Source organism: Molothrus aeneus, chromosome 8, assembly GCF_037042795.1.
Source record: "Molothrus aeneus isolate 106 chromosome 8, BPBGC_Maene_1.0, whole genome shotgun sequence".
NCBI lineage: Eukaryota > Metazoa > Chordata > Aves > Passeriformes > Icteridae > Molothrus > Molothrus aeneus.
The window spans coordinates 35,877,161-35,902,668 of NC_089653.1; the positions used below are offsets into that span (position 1 = coordinate 35,877,161).

General features: G+C 47.1%; 1 protein-coding gene across 2 annotated transcripts in view; it reads left to right on the top strand.

Moving 5' to 3' along the window:
- INPP5A (inositol polyphosphate-5-phosphatase A) overlaps positions 1 to 25,508 on the top strand; it is a 189,739-nt gene that overhangs the window by 56,269 nt on the left and 107,962 nt on the right. For both annotated transcript variants that reach the window (XM_066554797.1, XM_066554798.1), the window contains exons 3-4: positions 126 to 226; positions 813 to 900. In XM_066554797.1, coding sequence (XP_066410894.1) covers positions 126 to 226; positions 813 to 900 — 189 coding nt within the window. The remainder of the gene's footprint in view (positions 1 to 125; positions 227 to 812; positions 901 to 25,508) is intronic.

A 25,508-nucleotide genomic window follows, 5' to 3' on the forward strand; every position in this document is an offset into this window, starting at 1 on the left:
CCGTGACCTCTCAGGTAGTAGCTGCCAGTCCTCCCTGAGCACCCAGGTCCGTGTGGTTCTTGCTGTGTGCTGAGCTGTGACACAGCCGTGCTGAGCGTTAAAACTCGCTTTTCTCTCTGTTCCAGGTTGTCCATGCACACAAGCCCCATTTCATGGCTTTACACTGTCAAGAATTCGGAGGGAAAAACTATGAAGCTTCAATGTCTCATGTGGACAAGTTCGTGAAGTAAGTGGCGGGGGCTATAGCCTGGCCCCCCGAGCCGGGGACAAGGGCAGGAGCGGTCAGTCAGCGGTGGAACGTGCCGGGATTATTTATCCCGGTTTAATTTAATTTCTCCCGGTTTAATTTATGCCGGTTTAATTGATCGGGCTGGGAGGGAACGCGGGCAGCGCCGCGAGCCGCGGCCGCGCGCGCCCTCTGCTGGCGGCGGCGGGAGCCGCGCGCTCGGGGTCGCGCTCGGGGTCGCGCTCGGGGTCGCGCTCGGGGTCGCGCTCGGGCTGCGGCAGCGGCGGCACAAATTCCCCAAATTCCCCCAGTGTTGTCGGCCCCACAGACCCGCGCCCTTCCCAGCCGTGTCCAAATGGCACTGGGAAGCTGACGATCCGCACCGAGGTGCAGCTGATGAGGGCAGATCTGGAGTGTGCGGGCAGGTGTCGGGGACAGCTGTGTCCCTGAAATTCCCCCCAGAGGACAAGGGAGGCCCTGGGTTCCTTTGGGTGATGCTGGGGATGTCACAGCACAGAGCAGTGCTGAGGCAAGGCAGTACATTTGTATCTCCCTTTACATGCTCAGTCTTTTCTTTCTCTTTCAGAGAACTGTTATCAAGTGATGCAATGAAAGACTACAACAGAGCTCGAGTTTACCTGGATGAGAACTATAAATCACAGGAACATTTCACGGTAAATTTCTTTATTTCATGAGTGTAGTTTAACCAAAGGTGAATTTCTTCTGTTTGGGATTTTTGACCCATGTGGGACTGCGAGCTGTTTCCATCCTGATGATGATAATGTTTTTACTACTACTGCGTTTTACTACTAAGAGTGTTTATTCCGTGGCATGTGTACCTGCTGATTTCACAGAGGTCCATCCATGTGAAATGAGCAGAATATCAGTGTGCAGTGTCTTTTGTTCAGAAGGGTTGTCTGAGGTCTTTTTTCCTCCAACACTAACTTTGGCAGCTCAGAATCACCTTCCATTCCAGAGCCTGTCAGCGTCTGGCAGTATGAGGTGGCGCCAGCACTGAGTGTGATGAGCTGGTGACGAGCTTGGCAAGGGTTCAGGGCTTGTGTACGGATCTCCAGAGCTGGCTCACAGCCTCCCTGGCCTGAGGCATGGTGGCAGCAGCCAGAGCACAAGTTTGCATTAGCACACGAGCGGTGTTCAGGTACACGTGAAGTGATGTGTGCGGGGCTGCCTTTGCTGCAGAGCAGAAAGGCTTCTGTGCTTGTTGCCAGTGCTGTGCATTGTGCCAGCACGTCTGCTGTGTGTCCAAGTGATCACTGCGAGGTTGTACAGGAGAAAACAACCCTTTGGACATCTCCCTTCTTCCCAGGGCAGAAGCTTCCTTCTCCCCCAGTATGCTGCTCAGAGGCAGTGGTGGCTCAGAGGAGCCCAGCTGGAGACCTGGTGCTGCCCAGCAGCCAAGGACAGCACCTGGGACAGTTCAGTCAACAAAAAACACAGGTGCCCAGCACACACACAAACCCCAGCCTGGAGGCATATAAGCTCAGGGAATAAGAACCTGGAAAGGTTTTTATTTCTTCATTTTTTTAATAACTCTGGCTAGAAGCCCTGCTAAGATGAAACTGGAGGAGAGGAATCAGCAGGATTTTTTCTCTTGCTCATTGGAGAAGATAAAAACAAGACTATCAGCTTTACTGAGACTTAGAGGGACAAACCATTAGTGGGTCACTAATGTTGAAACCGTGCTCTGCAGATACTCAGAAAGTGCTGGCAGGTAAGAGCAGTAGGACAGAGCTGCATGTTTTGGAGTCACTCACAGGTGTGAGCTGCATCCAGATGACCCCACACACTGGTGGAGACCCTGTGGGGCTCCTGCAGCACAGATCTCCTGATGTGGGCAGGGGAGCTGCAAGGGGCTCTGCATTTACCTGATCTGCCTTCAGCCAGGTGAGCTCCAGAGCTCCCTTCCAGCCGAGACTTTTCTGTGATACAGGAACAAGGGATAATTATCTGTGATCTTAATTTGGAAAACAGCATAGAAGACTAATGCAATCCATAACAAAATACAACTTCTTTGTGTTTAGGAATAGTCACATACCTCATAATATTGAAATTATTTTATTTAGCATGAGGTACATGGATTGGATTTGATGGCATTCCTATGGTGGATAAAGAGGCTCTTAGAGAGGTTGAAAGGAATCCCAGTCAGAGCATGTGCTGTTTGTGTCTCTGTGAAGAATCCTGTATTTTGCAATGTCCCCAGTTCAAGAGCTAATGTGGTTTCTTGTTTCACATACCAGCATTATTTTCTAGGCACTGTGTTTCTTGCAATATTCCCCAACCACCTTTGTACTTTTCCTTTTCTTTTCATAAATATTACTTTGCATTTTTTTTCCTAATCCTTCATTTACTAAAGCTGGGCCTTCCGGGGGAAAAAAAAAGTTCTGTCAACATATTGATTCAATAAAGGGGAAAAGAAAAAAAAGACAGCTAGTGCCAATGTTGTTTTCCATGGAAATTGTGTAACCAAAAACATGTTCTTACTGTTTGGTTAAATTACCCTCTGTTGAAGTGGTGACTGTAAAGATAAAAAATGGGTTTACAGAAGTGTTTGATGTGTACTCCACGTGATAGGCTGTTTGTGACTTTAAGAACCTTTTAGAGCTGAATCTGCTTAGTGTGGAAAAGTCAGAACCCAAAGGAAGAGCAATTATTCATTGATGTTTTGTGTTACTATCACTGGGAGGAAATGCTGTGTGCTAGAGGAGTGTTTTATACCTTCATTGTTAGACTGTGGTAGTAGTGGCTTGCAACCAAAGCCCAAAAACCTAGAAAGGAGGGAGGGTGCACTTTCACGTTGAGCTCCTTAATCTTCTGACTTGTTAGAGTCTGTTTCTTGGCACTGAATGCTCCCAGTCTGCATTCACAGATCCTGGCACTGGTGTCAGGAATCAAAGCTTCATAGAAATGGTTTTTCACACTTGATTTGAACTGGCAGAGCTCCAGCTCCTCTGCTCCGTGTGTGTGTACGTGTGACTGTGCAAGCAGGGGTTTCACATGTGGTGTGTCCATTTAGGGTAAAGTTTTGCTCTTATCTCCTGTGTGGTTTGCCTTGTACGATGTCACGTGTCTACATGTTTCTTGTTAGTTCTATTTGATTGCAAAGTTCTGTAACTTCTGTGGGCTTTTTTCCATCCCTTCTAAGGCACAGACTTGGCACAGATGGTAGCTTTGGCGTTATATTATTACCTCTCTGAAATAGAAATGTTTATCATATATTGCTGTATAATGCTATTTGCTTTAGAAAGGGAGAAGCCCAAGTAGTTACAGTTTGGCTAACCTTTATCCCTGCTGCTCTCACATCCCCTTTTTTACCAGTTTTGGCATCACTTCCTCTGTAAGGCTTTCCTTGGCTTGGCTCCTGCAGAACTAAACCAGATTTTGCTGCCCACAGTTACTCAGCTTGGCTGTGATAGGACTGGCAGCAAGATCTGAGACAGCACTATCAGTGGCCTCTGTCTCCAGCTCACAGCAGCACAGGTGCAAATTGCACATGAGAAATAAGAAACCAGTGTAATAATGAGGTGTCTCTAGTGGAGCCACTTGGTTTTAAAAACTAATAATCCACATTGTATGAAGGATCAAAATGGATCATTTTGCATCATCCCAGACATAAATCTTAATACCAGGATTTGTCATTTATGGTCACTTATACCCAATCTGGTGTACGAGCAGCTGGTTTTAGGTCTGGGGAGGGGGGTAGGTGCTGTGATGAGGGAGAGAGCTGTGGTTCAGTGGATCGTGTTTGTTCTGCTAGGAATGATGGTAGGGTGAGACTGTGTGGGATTTTCTCGCACTCAAAACTTATTAAACACATGCACAGAATGAGCCCCAGAGCAGCTGGGGAAGGCTGGGGAAGGTGCTGGGGCAGCAGGTCCCTGTCCCGGGGAAGGGGTCAGCCCGCAGGGTCAGGCTGGGCGTGCAGCTTGGGGCAGCGACTGCTGGCCCAAGGCGTTCATTAGGGCCAGGCCTTGGGGGCAGCAGGGGTGTCACAGGTGCACGGGGATGAAGTGTTCGTGTCACACTTGGGAGAGGCACAGCTCTCTCAGATTTAAAAATGATAAAATGACCTGAAGATGAATCTCTTGGCAGAGAGCTGCTGCATTAGAGCTGATGCCTGTCAGCGCTGGGAAGGGGGCAGTGCTGGAGCTCAGAGCTTCCAGCAGTTATGGATGAGGATGGTGGGTGACAGCCTCCGCAGGGCTGACAATGGCTTCCCAGAAATTTCAGATTAACTAAACTGGCAGCTGTGCTGCTGTCTCAGTTCTGACTGGAAATACCAATAGCACTCAAGGGTGGATAAACTGGCTCATGTGCTAAATTTCAGAACTCAAATAACATGGCAAATCCTTGTGAAACACAGCCTCCTGTAAATCCCTGTTTGAAAGCATGGTGCTTTCTTTTGTTGTATAAAATGTTATACAGGGGGTAGATCTTGATTGCTGTTGAAGAATGTACAATTAATGAAAAGACAGATATAAGAAGACTGAAATAGGTAAAAATCTGAGAACTGAAAAATTCAGTACATTGCGGGGTTTTTTTGTGACTATACTGAATGGACTTCACTTGTAGCAAAACAGGTCTTTGCAGTTCCATTGATTTTACCAAACATCCCATTATTTACATTCTCTGTTAATTTTATTGTACTTGGTATATTTCATGTAAGGGGTAAATTATAAATCTTGTCATTTTTCTATGTGAAGAATTACTCAAAAATAGTTGGGTGCGTTGAACTTTTGCATGTCAATACTTCTTGAATAACCCAAGTTAATGGTAAATAAGGTGTTTTTTTCTGGAATAAGAAAATGTACTAAAGGTAAATATCAGTCAGAAATACATTGATGTTTTCATCAAATCCATAACTATTTTTATATGAGAACACATCAGTATAATCAGTGACATTTTTATTGTAATGAGATCAAGTCCAGTTTTGTTTTGTGCCATGTATTTATTGATTTCTGGAGTACTCAGTTAAGGTCTTGCATTGCTTAGCAAATCCTTGGCTTCCTTTTCATTGTTCAGAGAAGGCAGAGGAAACTCCTGTGTATCTTAAAGCCTTCTTGCTGCCTTGAACATGTGGTTTCTGTAGGTTGGGAGAGAATCTTTGCTGGAGTACATCAGGCAAACCAGACCTCCAAGGGTGAGCTGACCACTAGCTCTCCTGCCTGGAGTGTTCAGGGAGCATTTTGAGAGCTGTGTGGCTGGCACAGCCCTTAGCTGATGGGCAGAAGCATCTGCACAGTGGGGTAATTGCTCTACTCCTCAGTATAGGCTTATTTTTAAAAAATAAACAGAGTCTTCCATTGTCTGTGTGCCTGCCCAGGCCCACAGGTGACCTTGCAATGAACAAACAGAACAAATAGCCACTGGGCTCTACGTGATGTGCTGAAGTTCCAGCCTCCTCCACCTGGTAACAGCGCAGTGCACTGCAATTAGTTCATTGTATAGCAAGGTTTCATTCAAATTAAAAAAACAGAACAAAACCCATCCTTTCAAAACCAGTGTTTCTGACATTGGAGTGATGTGTTTAAACAACACTGGAGCCTCAAGCTGCAAGCAGAATTTTATTAATACCGATGGATTGGAGGGAGAGAGGATGCTGTGCTTGCACAGCTCCCCGTGTTTGTGAGATAATGGTTGAAATGAAACATCCCTGCAATAACCTCCTGGGGGGTGGACAAAGTGAGTTATAAGTGAAGAATCCAGTGGCAACAGGCATTTTCCTGACCAGCTCTCTTCCCGCAGCCCTGCGGTTCCGTTACTGAGGCAGAGCGGTGTGGGGTGCCGGAAGTGGCAGAGGCAGCGGTCAGCCAGCACCCATGTGGTCTCCGGCCATCGCACGCCTCTCCATGGGCGTGGATCCTGGGGGATGTGGGGAGCTGACTGTCCCTCTGGCTGCCCCTGCCATCTGCACTGGTGCTTGGTGGTGCCCCTGCACCCGTGGGGCAGGACGGGCTCAGTGGTGGCCCCAGGCCATGCAGCACCCGGTGCTCCTCGCCGGGGGTGGCTGGCACCAGACTGTGGGAACACTGAGGATAAAACAAGTCCAGGCATTGCTAGGGCGTGCAGGAAAAGGTTGTGCTTTCTTTTTTTCCCCCGGATTGTTTTTAGTTCACACACTCTGTACCAGTATTTTTTTTAATGTAAAATGGCTCCTACTGCAGGGTGGATAATGCACTGGTAGCCTGCAGCAGCATCCAGGGCAGACCTTTGCTCCAGTCACTATCCTTAAGAGCAATAACCTGAGCCAGCATGACGGGGGCTCCAGTGGGGGAGCAGTGGTTCTGAGAATACAGATGGGCAACATGTTATTCAAGTGTGTTATTGTACCTTAAAATTATATCTGCTCGTTACTGAGAGAATAGTAAAGTTAATTTTTGTTAGATTAATGATACTTGAGTAATATTTTTGGTTGAGCTGAGTTCAAATAATTGGCCATTAATTGAAAAAGGAAATTGAAATTAATTTATTTTACACATAAATCCTGTCGTAGTTATTAATGCATCTTAGAAAATATCGTCCTGTTCCCAGAAATGGATGGTGTACACTGATTCTCCTGAGCTTATTAGCTCTGTCAATTTAGAGTTTGGTTAAGTAAAAAAGATGATTTAGGAAGAGAGCTGTAATTGAATTGAATATTGAGGGAATTCACATGGTGATGAGTTCTCAGCCCACTTCTTCATTAGCAGTATTACAGGAATGTTGAGGCTCGGCAGAAAGGCAGGATTTCCCCAGGAGATGGAGCTGGAGCTCCAGGCTGCAGTGCCCAGCTGCGGGCGCTGGACACCCTGCAGGAGCCCCGCACTGCGGCTGGGGACACGCTGGGGACACACTGGGGACACGCTGGGGACACACGGCCACTGGGCTGGGAGGGCACACTGGGGACACACTGGGGACATGCTGGGGACACGCTGGGGACACACGGCCACTGGGCTGGGAGGGCACACTGGGGACACACTGGGGACATGCTGGGGACACACTGGGGACACATGGCCACCGGGCTGGGAGGGCACGCTGGGGACACGCTGGGGACACGCTGGGGACACACTGGGGACACATGGCCACCGGGCTGGGAGGGCACACTGGGGACACGCTGGGGACACGCTGGGGACACACTGGGGACACATGGCCACCGGGCTGGGAGGACACACTGGGGACACGCTGGGGACACACTGGGGACACATGGCCACCGGGCTGGGAGGGCACGCTGGGGACACGCTGGGGACACACACAGAGGGCGTCTTTCAGGGCCAGTGCTCTGGCCCTGGGGAGGCTGGAGAAGGGGCTCTGCTGCTGCTGCTGCTGCTGGGATGTCAGTCACTGTCCCAGATTTGTCACTGTAGCCCGCTGCTGAACAGGAGACTTTAGAGTGTGTTTTCTTGCTTCTCGATTACTGGAGTCTTGAAGTGAATTTTCTTTTACTACTCACATGAGCCTGTTTCCATTTATCCTTTCTTCCTCCCTCTCCTTTCTGTAGAAAGATAATTTGTATACCAGTGTTTACTTTTATACTGGTATCTGTAAAAATTATGCCAACCCAGAGAAGTAGGAATTTGTCTGCGTGGGTGGCAGCAGCACTGCTTGGCAAAATGTGATGATCTCTGGAGGGAGGGTTGGAGACTGGGCTATTCTGTAAGTGCAGGTGATGCCACAGGAGCCACAAGTGTCATTCAGACTCTCTTCTCAAATTAACTCCTATGAGGTTCATCCACAGAACAATCTTCTGGGATGAAGAAAAGTCCAGACTTCCTTCTAAGAGGCACATATGAGAAACCTGCAAGTGTTCTGTCATCATCAGTCTCCCACGTCACTCCTGAGCAAATGCTCCCCTCTGTCTCACTGTTGTTTTGTTTTCCTTAAGTGATAGGTTAGTATAAATATTTTTAAACAAATCTTACTCTGCCAGTCCTTTGGGATTTTTTTGTTGGTATTTAAGCCCAAGGAAGCAGTGTAAGGCTAGTGGCAGTGAGAGACTGCCCAGGTGCAGGCTGTCTTGGGCAAGAGCTGGCAGCAGAGCACTGGTTGTGTGCGAATGCTGGCTACTTGGATACTTGTGTGATCTTTACTTTTTCCTAGCTCCACTTACTAGGCAGAATAAAAGGAATAAAACCATTTGAAAAACATGTTAGTATTCCTTATAAAGGGCCTAAAATGCCAGAAGCAAATCTCCAGCCACGTGCTTGCATGCACAGAAGTGCTTCTAGCGAGGTGTGTGTGGTAGAAAAATGGAAATGGAAAAATGAGAATTTAAACCGTCTGTAGGGAAAATGCAAAGCAGGATGGAGCCTCGTGGTGGCAGTGCCTGCCAGGGATCAGGGCTGGTACTGCACTTGGTGGAGACTGGTTCTACACATGTTCCAGCAGTTCTTACCTCACTGTATCCATCCTTATCCTGTTCATCGTTTTCATTGTAACTCAGAATCCTTTCCTTTTACAGCCTCCTGCTTTTTCAGGAGTTTTAGTGAAATACACGGTTGGGAGCTTCTTGAAATGTGCGTCACAAAGTTTGACCTCTTCATTAGCGTCTATCTTCTTGTAATTTAACAAAAATGGGTTTGTGAAGAAAGCTGGTGAATGTCAAAGTTAATCCTATAGCTTCTGACAAAATCCTAGAAGAATGGTTGTAGAAGTATTGTCATTCAGTGACGTGGACATTTACTTATTACAACCACCTGAAATGAAACTTCCCACTTAATTTCTTAGGGAACTAAGTTGTCTGTCAGGTAGTATCTTCCAATCTCTTCTGGGTGGGAAATGGAATTTGAAAGGTGTTGCCACAAGCAAGAACCTTCCTTTGGTTTTGAGTTGTCTTTTTTCCCGTGCATTTTTGAAATATATCTCTTAATCCATCCACAGAGTTCTTGTTGGGAGGGCATGGCTCATCTTCCACCTGTTTTCTGACACTTTTATATAATTGTGAGAGGAGGAATAATTATAAAACAGTGAGGGATTTCACAGATCAGTAGCCCAGTAATACAGCCATGTGTGCATCTCTGTTGCTTACAGATGTGCTGGTGCTGAGGAAATCGGTGATAAAGTGGCTTCTTTATCCACAAAATTGTTTTACTGTTTTGTATCAGCTATGGAATTCCTATATATAATTGAATTTTCTATGGCTGTGAATTTTATATTCATCCTGCAGTTGTGTAACAGACGACATGGTTAGGGGAAAAAATTATTTGTAAAGAATAATTGCAACCTGTTTTTGTAGGAGTTCATCTATCTAAATAACAGCTGCAATACTTGAAATTAAATGGTAGACTATAGTCTCTGTACACGAGAAGAAATCAACTATTTTAAGCTTTTAAAGGTTAAAAAAAGAGACTTTTCTAATTGCTGCTGCAGAGGTGAGGCTAAAGCAAAGCCTAGCTCTCCTTTCCGGCAGAGCCTGCTATGGCTGGCGGTCCTTGGCCGGTGCTCGCCGCACACGGGCAGCCCCGAGCCTGGTGTCCCTGCAGCCGTGTCCCTGCAGCCGTGTCCCCGCCGCGGGTCTGGGGGAGCCGTGCGGGGCTGGGCTGGGAGCGCCCGGCCGACGAGCAGCAGCTGCCGGGGAGCGGCTGAGGGCAGCGAGGCGGCCGCGGCCGCTCCCCGCTCCGGAGGGCCGCTGTCCCCGCTCCGGAGGGCCCTGTCCCGCTCCGGCTGAGCCTGTCCCCGCTCCGGCGGGCCCTGTCCCCGCTCCGGCTGGCCGCTGGGCCTGTCCCCGCTCCGGCGGGCCCTGTCCCCGCTCCGGAGGGCCCTGTCCCCGCTCCGGCTGAGCCTGTCCCCGCTCCGGCGGGCCCTGTCCCCGCTCCGGCTGAGCCTGTCCCCGCTCCGGCGGGCCCTGTCCCCGCTCCGGCTGAGCCTGTCCCCGCTCCGGCGGGCCCTGTCCCCGCTCCGGCGGGCCCTGTCCCCGCTCCGGCGGCCCTGTCCCCGCTCCGGAGGGGCCTGTCCCCGCTCCGGAGGGCCCTGTCCCCGCTCCGGCGGCCCTGTCCCCGCTCCGGAGGGGCCTGTCCCCGCTCCGGCTGGCCCTGTCCCCGCTCCGGCGGGCCCTGTCCCCGCTCCGGCGGGCCCTGTCCCCGCTCCGGCTGAGCCTGTCCCCGCTCCGGCGGGCCCTGTCCCCGCTCCGGCGGGCCCTGTCCCCGCTCCGGCGGCCCTGTCCCCGCTCCGGAGGGGCCTGTCCCCGCTCCGGCTGGCCCTGTCCCCGCTCCGGCTGGGCCTGTCCCCGCTCCGGAGGGGCCTGTCCCCGCTCCGGCTGGCCCTGTCCCCGCTCCGGCGGGCCCTGTCCCCGCTCCGGCTGGCCGCTGGGCCTGTCCCCGCTCCGGCTGGGCCTGTCCCCGCTCCGGCTGGCCTCTGTCCCCGCTCCGGAGGGCCCTGTCCCCGCTCCGGCGGGCCCTGTCCCCGCTCCGGTGGGCCCTGTCCCCGCTCCGGAGGGCCCTGTCCCCGCTCCGGTGGGCCCTGTCCCCGCTCCGGCTGGGCCCTGTCCCCTCTCCGGCTGGGCCCTGTCCCCTCTCCGGCTGAGCCTGTCCCCGCTCCGGCTGGGCCCTGTCCCCGCTCCGGCTGGGCCCTGTCCCCTCTCCGGCTGGGCCTGTCCCCGCTCCGGCGGGCCCTGTCTCCGGCTGGCCCTGCCCGCGGCTGCTGGAGGGAGCCCACGGGCCGGCAGGGTGCCGCGGGCAGGACGGCACCGGGGATGTTTCGGGACGGACAGTGTTTGGGGTTTTGTTTGCTGTGTGTTGCGGTAGGAGCAGCAGAAAGCGCTGAGTGCCGGGGCCGTTCCTCGCTCGCCCCGGGCCGCCAGCAGTGGGTCACCCGTGGCACTGCCGTGGGGCCACCTGCTCTTGTTTCAGTGCACGAGCAGCTGGCATTTTTGTTTGCTTCTGCCTTGCTGCATATTTAATTACTGCATGTTCTTAAAGTATTTTGACCAAAGATTTATGGAAAGAGTTATTGGTTGGCTCAACACATACCTCAAACAGTAAATCTTCTCAATCATCTTCCATTTGTTTGACAACTCTGCTTTTGACAGTCCAGTGATATTGCTTACATATTTCCAAGGCTTTGGCTTGGAGTTCATGGCAGCTTAAGACTTGTTGCCTGCTTTTTGCATGAAAGTTCTCCATTTTTACTTAGCTTTTTCCCTTTTGTTATAGTACATAGTACTTGAAGAACATAGAACTTAAGGAAGTACATGTCTCTTGAAGAATAATTCAGTTTGATAAATTTGTTCTATTCAAACAGTAAAGAATATTGAGCCATAGCATGACTAGTAGAGATTCTCACTTACTGTGAATGGAATAAAAGTTTTGTTTTCTCGCCTGTTATTTTAATACAGTTTCTTTGCAAAAATACAGCAAATCTTCTGGAAGTGAAAGGAAGGAAATTTCCGTGGCAGGGGAGCTGGGAGCAGGCTTTGCAGGGTTAAAGGCTGTCTTGGTACAGGCACAAGGCTCACGGCTTTGTGGCATCCATCCCCTCCCCAGTGCAGGGGCTGACACTGCTGTGCCCTGTGTGTCTCTGCCTGTGCGCAGGACCCTGCTGTGTGGCGCTGGGTGCAGCAGAGCAGCACCAGCCCGGAGACGCTGGAGCTGCCCCGCTCAGTGCAGGCCCGGTCCTCAGTGCGGGCCCGGTGCTCAGTGCGGGCGGGCTCAGTGCGGGCCCGGGGCTCAGTGCGGGGGGAGCTCAGTGCGAGCCCCGGGCTCAGTGCGGGCGGGCTCAGTGCGGGCCCGGTGCTCAGTGCGGGCTCAGTGCGGGCCCGGTGCTCAGTGCGGGCGGGCTCAGTGCGGGCCCGGCTCAGTGCGGGCCCGGTGCTCAGTGCGAGCCCGGGGCTCAGTGCGGGCCCGGCTCAGTGCGGGCCCGGTGCTCAGTGCGGGCCCGGGGCTCAGTGCGGGCCCGGTGCTCAGTGCGGGCGGGCTCAGTGCGGGCGGGCTCAGTGCGGGCCCGGGGCTCAGTGCGAGCCCGGGGCTCAGTGCGGGCGGGCTCAGTGCGGGCCCGGGGCTCAGTGCGGGCCCGGTGCTCAGTGCGGGCCCGGTGCTCAGTGCGGGCCCGGCACTTACGGCCCGGCTCATTGCGGACCCGGTGCTCAGCGCCGGCCCGGGGCTCAGTGCGGGTCCGGTGCTCAGTGCGAGCCTGGCTCCCCAGCGGGCGCTGTGGGCGCAGGAGCTGTGATTCCCCACCCGCGTGTTCACTGCGAACATCTCCGGGCCGGACTAGGCTGGGCCAGGGGCAAGGGAGCTTCCCCGGAGCGGAGAGGAGAGCAGAGGGTTGCTCGGTGTCCGTGGTCAGCAGCTCATCCCTGAGCAGTCTCTTCCCCCAGCGCTGCCCTGTCGGCAGCGAGTGTTTCGGTTCCTGCTGGGTTCGGCACACTGGGGAGCACGTGTTGGACGCTGAAGTGTTGTGCAGTGTGTCCACTCGGACCTGACTCTTCCCTTCTGCCGCACAGGGATCCCTCCCCGCCTTCCACTCGGGCTGTGGGGCAGTGCTCAGCAGCCCTGCCCTTGTCCCCGGCCCCTCGCTGCCCACTGCTCCCCTGCTGACCAGGCTCCTGACAAGGGCTGCGGCTTCGGGGGCATTTTCACTAAAGGCTTGGTAAGTGCTCAGGAGAATGTGGTGTTTTTAATAGAACAGAAGGAATGATAATGGAAAACAGTGTTATCTGCTCAAGTAATTGAGGATCTAACACAAATAATACAGGAAATACTTTAAATTTTTGAAGCCCCACGTTGGGGGTCCTCTTTAGAAATTTGGGCAACTAGTTCCCAAGTTTTGTCTTTTTACAGAAAAAAAAGGCTAAGGTATGGAGCAGTCAGAAATCGTGTTTGCATTTGTGTGTGGTAAGGTGAAGGGCAGGGCCAGTTATACAGAGCCTTCATGTTATTAGCAGCTCTTTTCAGGTAATGCATCTGTGGAATTTGGTTTGTGTGACAAAATGTTTGATGTGGAACAGCTCTGGCTTTTAAGAAAAGATGTGAGATTGGAAAATATTAAAATAATTGCTTGAGATATTATGAAATGCTGCTTAAGGCACTTGCTAATGTGTTTGTCTGAGGCACTAAATTAATACTTAAATAAGATCAGTGTGACTGTGGAAAAATCAGATGTGTGGTGTTTACTGACAGAAATTAATGGGTTTATTAGTGTTTGAAATAATGTTATAATGCAGCATTTGTAGCCAAAGAGAAAGCAATCCATGAGACTGCTCACACCCTGACTGTGGACGTCCTACGGCAGTTGGGTTTCACTGCACTGCTCACCCACCATACCGTGCAGAAAGGCTGGGAATGCAGCTGTTGTTTCACAATGAAATAAAAACTAACGGGAGCAAAAAGATGGAGTTGTGTTATGTCACCTGATGATATCTCAGGGCATGGCTGGTGCTGTGGAGGACACTGAACATCCAAGGGAAAGGCGGTACGGTTCTGCGCAGCTCTGGGGTGGTGCTGAGCTGAGCTGAAGCCTGCAGGCTGTGCTGGTAGAGGTCGGTGGGTTTCAGCAGTGGGGCCATTCCCAGGGACAGAAGCCAGTGACAAAGGCCCAGCTGACAGCGTGTCGTGCCTTCAGGAGCCTGAGTGCTCAGAGGTTTGGACGGGAGTGTCGAAATACCTCAGACACACTCTCACTGCTCCGTTACATTTAGCAATGTTTGCAGCATACAGACCCAAACCAGAACCCTCTGACACTGAGGAAGTGTTTCCACTTCGTTTTAGAGGGCTTTCCAAGTATCTATTGATCAGTGTTCCCTAACAGCACAGAAATAATGTGTCTAATTTAACTGGCCACATGGAAGAGTATAGAAAAAACATTAGTTATCCCTTGAAAGGCTTGGAACGTCGATAGGAGGACATAACATTAATGACTTTCCTATACACAAGCTTCAAAAATGGCTAAATGAGGAAGAAATTACAAATTTATTTTCCTATAATTTCAGCAGTTGTCTTGTTTTACTGCACCAGTAAAGCATTAAGCAATGAAATGTCAAACAAGGAGTATTTTCCTGATAATTTGTCTGACATGCAAAGTGTGTGAAACAAAAGAGGAAAAGGTAGAAATGTGGGGTTTAGTCATTTTGACAAATTTAGTGATTTTTGCTCATGAATTCTGGCTGAGACACTGCTGCCTCTGTCCAAACAGTTCCAAATATTGCTTTTTACTGAGTGGCTCGCTGTACAAGAGTAGCTTTGTGTCTCAGTTCTGGCCTTTACACTGAACACAGATTGCCATATTGGCAGTAATTTATTAGCATAAATAAATGTAGCAAAACAAAAGCAACTGATCATACTTTTTTTTTTTTTTTTAATAAAAAGGATAAATACCAGGTCTCCAGAGGTGGAGTTGTAGTTGGGAAGGGTTGTTATCTGTTCCCTTCTTTTAGTTGTGCATACCAAAAGTGTAAAGGAGTTGGGGATTGGTTCCATTCTATTCCATCTTTTCCAGGCAAAAAAAGATGTTGTTGGAGAAAAACAACAATAATAATAAATAAAAATAAAATCTGATTTCTGAACGAAGTAAAGTCACTGTGAACATTGGTTCTGGGAGTGATGGGCAGTACTCCTGGGCTACCCACAAAGCCTCCCCAGCTGGTGTGTCCTGTGCAGGGTCCCTCCCTGGCAGGGGTGACGGGGCCCGGTGCCCGTGGCTGGTGGGGAGGGCAGGTTTGCCCGTGGGGTTTGGGTGCGCTTGTGCCGCCCGTGGGCTCGGCGTCCTTCCACTCGGACTGTTCAGGGTGTGCATCTTTCGTCTCTTCTTAGGCTTAGTGGAGAAGCACTCATCCTAACATTTGGAAAAGGCTCCCATCTCTCACAAGGAGACATGTGTTTCTTTGCTGAACAAGTTGTTGCTGTACCAGGGTTCTGAGACATCCATGTTATTTTTCCTCCAACTAGAAGGTTTCTCTTACACCTTCTTTGTAATAAACATAGGAAAAATTGTGCTATAGACAGGAATTGGCAGCTGAAAAGTGGATTCCGTTTCTTCTAAATAACAAGGTCAGTAAAGGAGCAGAGTTTTATTTGGAGCGGGAAGGGGAATCAGCCTGTCCAAGTGGGAACACCAAATAATATAAATTCCATGGAAGGTGGAAATCTATCTCGTGCAGTGTTAGAGCTGATCTTTAATGTCTGTGGAAGTCAGCAGATGTGCCAGGGATGAGCCAGTCCATGTCCCTGGAAGCCGGCTGGGACAGCACGTGCCTGTAGGTACAGCTCATGGTCATGGAAATTGTGGGAAATAGGGCTGCCCAGAAACTGGGCCAGAATTCGTGTGGCCCTCATATTAAAATTCATAGTTGATGGTTTGACCACTTAGAGTAGAGCAGTTTGGGGGGTTTGGACCATGGAGTAAGGAATCATATAAGGAAGGGAAGTCTGCATGGGTGGGTAATGTGTGAGAATGTTGGGAACAAAGTCCTAATGATCATTAAATGCACGTACACTGGGGGGGTAGAAGAAGACAAAGTAAATAATAACTTTATTCTAAAAATCCCAATGAAACCAAAACACACACACACACAAATACCAAAAACTCACAACAAAACACAAATCCTCTAACTCGTTTTGCAAGAATTTTTGTCTCTCTCAGCTAATTACAGTAATGGCTTACTAAACCTAGGCTCGGAAGGCTGCAGTCTTATATGCCTTGCATTCCTGAAAAGGTCTCCAAAAAAGATGGAGTATTTCTGTACTGACTCATTTTTTTGTGAAACAAAGAGAGTGCAAATCTCTGCATTGGGACGCTTAGGCTGAACCAGAGCTTATCTGCTGCACACACTCTGGACCTTCACTCGTTGGGTGTGTCCTCTCTCCAGACTTACCCTCTAGGCAGGAGCAAGGACTCCTTTCTGGTGGTACCTCCATTTAGCTTTTGGGCAGCAGTGGGAGAACACTTGCCTGTGGGCCAGAGACACCAGAAGTAAATGGGGAAGGGAGGGATGAAAATATAATTTGGAAGTTGCTGTTTTCTGTGGATGTGCAAAACAGCTTCTTTGCTATAAATTTGTATTGACTGGTTCTCCATGTAGACAAGGGTTATTCTTCTGTATATGGAAATGATTTTTTTGATGGACAAAAAAAAAGTATCTCCAGTGGTCCTGAAAGAGTGAGAAAAATCTGAGCTAAAAAAATTAGAACACTTGGAAAATACAAACTTAAAAAACTTAGATGAACCAATCCTAAACTAGGCTGTGAAACAAGACAGTAATTTCTTAGGATTTCCAGTGCACCACAGCTCTGCTTCATTTTTGTGCCTTTAACTATAAGCCAACAAAATACCACTTGCACAGAGTTTTTGAGTTTTCTCCAGACATGCAGCGGATATTAACAGGCCAGTTAAATGCTGTGTGTCTATACTGGCTGAGCGGGAAGGATGTGTTCCTTAGCAAGGATGGTAGAGTGGACAGGTCTGGGGAGCATTATCCAAGGTATGTATCTGCATCAAAGCACATCCAGTGATGGGTGTTTTTCCAGGGGCCTTGGACATGTCCTCCATTCTCAGCCTTTCTCCCAGGTGAGAGATACAAACTTGTTCCCTGCGAGGCTTCCAAATAGCCCCTGGAAACACCAGGATCCTAGGGCTAGTGTCAGTCAGGTTTTAGTATTTGTTTTCTGATCTCCTACTATTAACATAAAAGTAAAAAATGTCATTTGTCAGCCTGGATTGCCTTCGTTTCTGACTGACAGAGATCAGCAAACCAAGAATTCTTACTGAGTTGCAAGATTTAATTGGGAAATTGGATGCTTTGCAGTAAAATCCAAGGACTGTTCCTTCTAAACAGTGTCACAAAAGCACAGGTGACCCTCCACATGTTTGGGTTATTTGTCAGTCACTGCAGTTCTCCACTTCTTGAATCTAGAAGGACTTACTGACTGGAATTTAGAAGTGGGTATCAGTCCCTCTCCATAGAGAAGAGGCGTATCAGGGACAGTGTGCTTGGGTGCTGTGCATGTCCCTGTGAGCCCGAGGAAGTCTCCTTACCCTGACTTTGCAGTGCTGCTGTCAGTAAGCCAGAAGCTGCTGGCTTTCAGTTAATGTCATTACATAAAGCTGCTCCTTTAATATGACCTTTACCTCGGATACATAATTTGGAGAAATAGTCCTGCATTTACTTTTCAGTTAGTATTCTGGAACACACCCCAGGAGGATGACTGTCATTTATCACTCTTCCAAGCACAGGACTTCATGAAGGCAATTTTTTAAAGAGTGTGAGTTATTAATTATGCCGAGAAAAGAATGTGTTCCTTGGAGCAGCCCATCTTGCAGAGACACATTTCTTCCTTGTCTCTGCTGCTTGTTTTCTAAGACACACTACGAAGAAAGTGTGAGATTTCCTCATAAATGCCTCTTACTGGTAGATGCTTTTCCCATTTTGGTATCCACCTGCTTTCAAGTGAGCTGTGCTTATAAGGAACTGATTACTGCACTAAATAACAAGTAACAGCTATGTTATTGTATCACCAATGACTTCTCAGGGCTGAACATCACCATTTTGTTACAAAATCACTTGGGGTGTCCAATTAGTGCTTGAGTTTGAGTTGTGGTTCTGTGATCATGGAGACTACTTTGTCCACACAGTATAGTCAGCCTACAGCAGTTACCTGTGCAGTGCATGCATGCCCAGGTAAGCTTGAGTCTTGCAAGCTCTGCCAGCCACAGGTCCCACAGGCCTGTTCTCGTGCCACACACATCCCATCCCTGACCTCCATGTCACTGACCTGTGTACAGAAAAACCTGCAGTTAGTGCTCTTCTCAATATTTACAAACACTCGTCCTTTTTCTGACGCGCTGTGTTGGTGTTTGTGCAGCATCTTCGTCTCCTAGCCTGGAAGGGTGATGCTGTTGTGGCAGGGAGGTTTGGAGCCTCGAGACCGTGTGGAAAAGGTGCCTCTGCAGCCGCTGTGTCCCAGTGGAGGGCAGGCAGAGCCAGGCCCAGGCCAGAGCGCTCAGGGCTGGCTGTGGCTCCTGGAGCAGGGCAGGAGATGTGGGCAGCGCCTGCTGGCTCTGTGGCTCTCCCCAGCCCTGCAGCACGGATCGATGGAGCCACCAGAGCCCACGAGCAGCCCCTCGTGCCACAGGGATCCTCCCTCCTGCTTCCCCTGTGCGCTCCACTTCTTCCAGCCACCAGAACAATATTTTGAAATTTATGGAAAATTAATTATCGATTACAGATGTGCCCTGGTTCAAGGAAGGTAAAAACGAATGGATGCATTTACGATGAGGGACGTAATCCGCTTTGTGAAACTGATTGTCTTCAGCTCTGCTCCTGCCCTCCCTCTCTTTCCCTTCTCTCTCATCCTGCCCCCTCCCCCTTCCCGTACACCGGGTAAGAGACAGGCCTGATAAAGTAGGAGAAGCAAGATTGGTTTTCTAAGGGCACCAGGCCCTTCATGACCAGGTAAATCATGGGCTGTCTGGAGCTGGGGCTGGGTGATGACCTGCTCCCCGTGCCGCGGCACTGCACCCCCCTGCGGGACGTGATGATGTGCACCCATGCGGCTGCGGGGGGCTGCAGTGAAGGTGAAACTGTCATATCGATCTTTTTAGCACTAAAATATGAGCCACTTTACTCCACTCCCCGATGCTGTGATGTGAAAAATAATAACTCGGATCCAAATTAAAAATATTGATTTCTGGAAGGTGTTGAAAGTAAATAAACACCTTCCGAAGTTTTCGGGTCAGCCAAGAAATGGTATTCAGCAATAAATGTGTCGGCATGTCAGAATCCAGGGTTCTTGATCTGTTTTTCCTTTCAAATTGATTTTTCATTACTTACTTCCTAAAAGTGTTGGAATTTGGTCCTCTACCGTTAAATCTCAGTGTTTGGGCAAATTATTTCTTTGGGGCTTATGAGGTGCTCCTAATCCACTCGGTCATTGATTGATTGATTTTTGACTCAATAAACTTGCATTACCCTTGCTTTATTTAAGGCTTCCATCATAATTTTTTGTACATTTAGGCTTGACTTTTTTATTTCCTTCTAACAGATGAGCTGACATTGGTCTATCAAACATGTGGGAAAACAATTGCCACAAGGTTAATTTTATTGCTAGCTCCATGCATTTTAAGTAGGTGCCAGGTATTTTCCACTCCAGGCTGATAAATTGCAGTTGAACCACTAAAGCATAAGAATGAACAGAAGCACTGTAGCAACAACAATAGAAACCCCATAGAAATGCATCACAGAGCATAAGCATTAAATGGATTATTTTTGCTTCATTGGTTTAACTTCATTTTACATCCAAGCAGCAATAGGTATGCGGCAGTGTAATGAGCTCTTTAAGTGGAACTTGCTCAGGCCCTGGCGCTGCAGCATTGTGTACTCTGGGGGTGGAGGTATTTAGGTCTTCCTGGTTAGTGGAAAGGATAAAATGCAGTCACCTGTATTTTCAAAAAGTCATTTTCTCTTAAAAAGCAGCCACTAGAGTTTTAGATATCAGAATGTTCTTCTGAACAGGTTTATTGATGTTGCTGTTCTCCGGCAGCTGTTGCAGAAATGGCAGAGCACCGGCTCAGTGCTGAAACGTAGCAGGAAAGGAGAGCTGCAGTGGGCATGGGAGGGCCTCTTGCATGAACAGAGAGGAGTTTGGTCAGTGTTTAAAAACACCCTTAAACTGTTGGGTCTGTCCCGCAGAGCCTTCCCTGCACCCCAGCTGTCCCCGAGTCACTGTTCACACCTTCATGTGTTTCCATAGGCGCGAGTTCCCATTTTGCAGCGTTCCTTTCCTGGACCCACATCCTGGGTCATGTGTTTATTCTGTTTAATTGAAGGCGACATCATCAATTAAGAGGAATAAAACTGGGTCTCTGTAAATTACTTGTTGGAGCTAATGGCAGTTTTGGTCATTGTCCACTTCCCTCCATAACTGTATTTCTTCAGCCAGGTTATTCATCAGACATTGTTAGTGTGCAGGAGTTTGATTAAAATTCCTGGGGTTCATCCTGTTTGGGTTTTTTTAAACCTGTATCTGTTTTTCTGGTATTCCTGTGACATGGCACATAAGTGTGCTCCCAGGGCTGTAAGGCTTACACATGGGAATCTGTAGGTACCACCAGCTCACAGGTGGGGTTCCCCATGTCCTGGGAAATCTGGCAGTGTGTTTTATGTCCTTTCAGATCACTTGTGGTGAGGGCAAAGGGAAATAAAAGAAATTTGATTTTTTACTAATGTGAGTGTTGTAAATGCAGTTTGTAGACCTGATACTCTTTTCTTTGTCCTAAATAGCAAAGATCCTGTGTTTATTTTCAGGGACATTTTTTGACTTCAGGTTAATGGATATTCTTAGAGTTTGTTCATAAAAGATCCAGTTCAGTAATCAAAAAAATGGGAAGGGAATAAGTCTTTAAGAGTGTAGGCCAGGTTACCAGTAAAAGAGCAGTAAAACCACAGGTTTACATGCAGCAACATAAAGATGGAAAGAAAGAAAGAATTCCTAAGAGTATTTAAATGTTGTCTCCCTCCTTCATAGCTTTGCAGTCATTTCCTGTGGGCATCTTTGACAGCTGGCTCTAACACAGCAGCACTAAAACTTTTCTCCTTTCCTGTTTAGGAATCTTTCCACGTGGAAAAGCAATATTAGATTCTGTTTTACTTTGGAAATTAAAGAGAATACAGACCCACTATCTATTTGGGTATTTTTCTCTATTTTCAAAAATGTTTCTATTTCACTGGCAAAAAGGAGAACTTTGAACGTCGTCATTGTTCTGACACCTGGAAATACCAGTGCCAGGGTTAAGAGATCACATGGCAGGAGCATCCTCAGCTACTGCAGCACTGTGGCATTACCCTGGTCATGCCACGTTGTCCTTAGCAACCTTCCCTTGGCTGTGATATAAAAAAAAAAGAAGTTAGTAGCTATTTAGGTCTTGCTGGTTGTGTTTAGTTTGTTGGTTTATGATAAAATCAGTGTTATGCCCAGATTGTCTTTTAATTCAATCACTTGTCATTTGACTTTCCTAAAGAGTACGAAAAATTTGTAACTGACAGACTGGCAAAGGTTTGACCAAGTATACTGTGGTTGGACCATATATCAGGGCAAAAGACAAATGTGATTGAGTGCTGTGTCATGGCACCACGTGTGGGAAACAAATATTCCACATGAAATCTATAGGAGCAAACTGAGAATTTGTTAAGCTCTTGAAGAGCTTAAAGGCTTGTTAGCATTTCCTGACAGAAGCCCGCTGAAGCAGTGAACAGAAAGAGCCAGAGTCACGATGGCTGATTCAGAATTGAGATCTTCAGTTCTGTTCAAGATCCTGCTCCGTACAGGCACTCATGTCTTGTGCCGGGACTGGGACCAGGATGGCACCTGGGAGCCTCTTCCCTCCATGGTTTGAGACCCCCTACGACTGAACAACTGTCACCTGTGTTCAGGGAATTCATCAAGTTCCTTTTTGTCAAACTGCAGAAAAGTCTTAGTAATTTCTTATAAAATGCTGCTGTCCTTTGTGTGTTTGGATGGTTCTGCTGAAGTGGCTGAACTCACAGTGTTTGGATCTAACATGGCCATCTGCTGCCTCACCAAAAAGGCTTTATTTGGGTTTACTTTGCCCAAGATGGGTACCTGATGTGAATAGCTTCTTGTGGAGCTGCCAGCATACGACAAAGACCCTCCATCAGCCAGGTGGAGCCCCTCATTACTGCAGGTGCTAAATGAACCAAATATGCATAGGAGGAATGAAGATCAAGTTAGATTCGTAATCTGTTAAAGCACTTGGTTTTCCTTATCTTCTCACAGGTTAATAAAGGCCTAGTAGAAAAAAAATCAGCTCATACTAGATATAGTATTAAAAGAAAAGAGTTGTTTTCAAATAGAGCAGTGATGAGGATAAATAAATCTGATGGACTCCCAGTAATGTTTGGTTTGTTTCTATTGACCTGTGTTATTTCTTTAAAAGCCTGCCAGGGCAATTTGAAAAGCAAAGTGAGGTTGAACACTTGTTCTATCTTCAACACCAAAGATTTGTTCAATAATTCTGAATGAATCTGTCACTTGGGGAAAATTTTACCAATGCTTCCTTCATTCTTCAGGCACTGAGATCAGTGATGATTATTAAGCTTTGCAAAGCCAACATGGGTCAACATGTGCATGATAAATGGAGCTATTATTGTACATGGGGAAACAATTAATGTGTTGCTCCATACGGTGGGATGTCCATTAACACGCCCTACCAGTAATGCAAGCCAGAAAAGCTGCAGTAGCGTGTGCCCAGGTTTTAGGTGAGGTACAAAGGGAAATATTCTAATAGTCTATTCAGGCACTAATTTGAAAGTTGTATTTTTCTTTTTTTCTTTCTTTCCTTCCAGCCAGCAGGCAATGAAGTCTGCTCTGAACAGTGGGGTTAGGCAACTGTCCTCATCTGTACCCTTGGTGAACCATGCTCCCTGCTTTGCCTTGTGGGAGCGAGCTGGATGCTTGAGGAGAAGTGCCTTGTTCAGTACTCTTAGCACATTACTCCTTTTTAATATATATTCTATGAATTCAACTAGCTAGTTGTGGAATCCTTATGTGGACTCATGTCTGGATTAATTTTTCCTATGGCATAACGGGAAATATTTCAAGCTGTCAGTGCAGATACTGCATAATATTGTTAGGGGTGATAATTTCACTGTGGTATGAAAACAGTGTTACTTCATATTTCCTAATTTAATTAAAAAACCCTCCAAAAGATGTATGTTTAATTTCCTCTTTTAAGTTTCCTGAAGAAGAGTAACCCCTGCCCAACACATGCATGCTTCCATATGCTATGGCAGCAGCCAGGTCTTTAGGGCTGTCACTGATGTGAGAAGAGAGAGGGTAAAGCAGAGTTTGAAGGAACTGGGGAATCCTAGAACAATAATGGCCTCACTCATTTGGTGTGCTTTCTGGTCATTTTTTTAAAGATAGCAGTTTGTTCTGTTTTGCTGCAGAAGCTTTAGCATTTAAAGGTTTCATTAGCAGAGCAAAATGTAATTAACTCACATTAGTAGCATTCCAGTAGCCTCCCAGATTTGAATCTGCAGCTCTTCCTGCAGGAGACAGATCTTTCTCATTACACCAAACAGCCCTCGGGGCTTGGGTTTGAGCTGTGCCAGGGCAGCAGCTGCTCTGTGTAAGGAGCGAGCAAGGGAACACCCAGCCTACTGCAGCTCGACTTCATTTTCATTTCAGAACTCTGTGCTAGAGTTAATGAATTTAATTTAAAAACTTAAGCTTGTTTTTAAAGCCCAGTTCTTTCTTTCCATTTTCTTCATCACTATGAAAAATTTTTAATAGCCTTTGGTTACTCTTTCAGGGTTCTTTGTTAGACAGTTCATCTAAGAAAATCTGTGGGTTGATAGATTTTCTGATTAAATACTTGAGACACAGTAGATGTTTTAATTGTCCTGAGATCCATTTTTCTTGAGAGTCTGTGGCAATGTGCAGTCTGCTTTTTAGAAACACTGATTGATGAATTCTGCTGTAATTTAAAGTAAAAGTTAATAAGACAGGCCTACATGGATCTGATGCAAGTTATTAGACCTGTAAGGCACTTTAATATATGCCATTTATTATTCAAAGAAGTGAAAGCCAAAAATGTTTCATGTGCACTAATAAAAATTCAATATAATTATTTCAGAGAACTTCGGGAAATGCAAACGGTCAGATAAACGGAATTTATTAAACAATATCCAGTGACAGGAATGCTGATAGACCTCTCAGGCTGGTGGTACCTTTGCAGTAGGAGTGTGATGCTGTTGAAACTTCCTTTGCATGAGAGGTTTTTGACTTTTCCTTACCAATGAGTTAAAACCATGACATTCAGTGTTTCACTTTTGCTCTCTGCTCCAAAATATAAAATGTTGATGGCCCTGTCCATTGTTTTGCCTAAATTGCTGTGGGTTTCTGTATCCCAAGGTTAAAGAAGAGCTCAGGTAACAATAGCTTGACTGCACTTTCCACTGGTCAGGCCTGAAATCCAAACCCACTCCTATGGCTGTCTCTTAAAGTTTAGGGTTTTCTACTATTAAAATCTTCCTTTGAAATAATAAATGACTACATGCTGTCAAGGTAGGGTCTGGAAAGGCCAGCACGTAGAATGGGCTGAGATTTCATCTGAGTGTAGTTGAGTTTTATAGATCTATTTATGAGATCCAATACTGTAATGATGTAATTTTACTTGTCTAATAAATGTAGCTGTACAACGAAGGATAGCAAACATTTCCATTGTGACCAAAATCCTTTAAACTGCAGCCACTTTGATCTTAGAGCTCATGCTATTTAATAAATGCTGGCCATTCTTCTAACAATCACAATTATTTAAAGGGTTTTCAAAAGGGATAGAGCAAATCAAATAAAACAATTACTGTTGTATCTCATTCTGAAGTTAAGTGTATTTTTTATGTGAGTCTTGTTTAGTGTCTCCTCCCAGTTTTCATCCATTATCACAATAATTGAGTTTGTAGCTGGAATTAAATTTATCAAATTGTGTTATCCTCTTTTAAAATTGGATAGGTATCCTGGCGGTGGGAGCTAGAAGTTAATCTGCTTTGCTAAAGCCTCCAGTGGCACAGCGGCAACAGGATTGAGAAGGCTCAAACATTTTCCTGTCACCCTGGACACGATGTAATTTCTCCTCAATCCCTTGTGCAAATAATGACATTTGAATCGAGCATTAACAGGCTTAATTACTTTAAAATTGTCATTTTAATTTACACTGATATAGTATTGATCATACAAGCAGAGATTAAGCTGTTCAGTGGAGCAGATGATGGGGAATTAAACATTAAAGGGTCCTCGTGGGGCTGAGAGGCCGCCCAGAGAGTGCCAGGAGAGGAATGATATTTCTCCATAATGAACTGGCGGCATGCAGGGACATGAATCTTTGGCCTACTGGAAAAAGGGAAATAATGGGGTTTGGGAAGCATTTGCAGGTTATTCATTCGCTGCCATGCACCAATTCTCCAGTGATTCATCCACCTCACCAACATTTATTTATCTAGCAAATTCAGGAGCTCTGACCTTTCTGCTAAGTACATTTAACATAAGACAGAGTGGAATATTTCAGGTGTAACTTTTTACAAATATTAGTTATTGTTTCTTATTTCTGACTAATATTAAACAGAGTTATTTAATCTGCCATCCATACTTGCACCCATTTGTGTGACTCGTGATGAGCAGACGGACTTCATAAAGAGATCCAGGTATTGTGGGACTCGATGAGGTCCTCAAAGTCCTTGACCTCATTTAGTTACAGTCTGATTTTCTTCTTTGGCAAACCTGAATTAAAGTTAATTTAAGGCAAGCTGACATGAGTTTACGTGGGTGATTATACAGCATGTAAT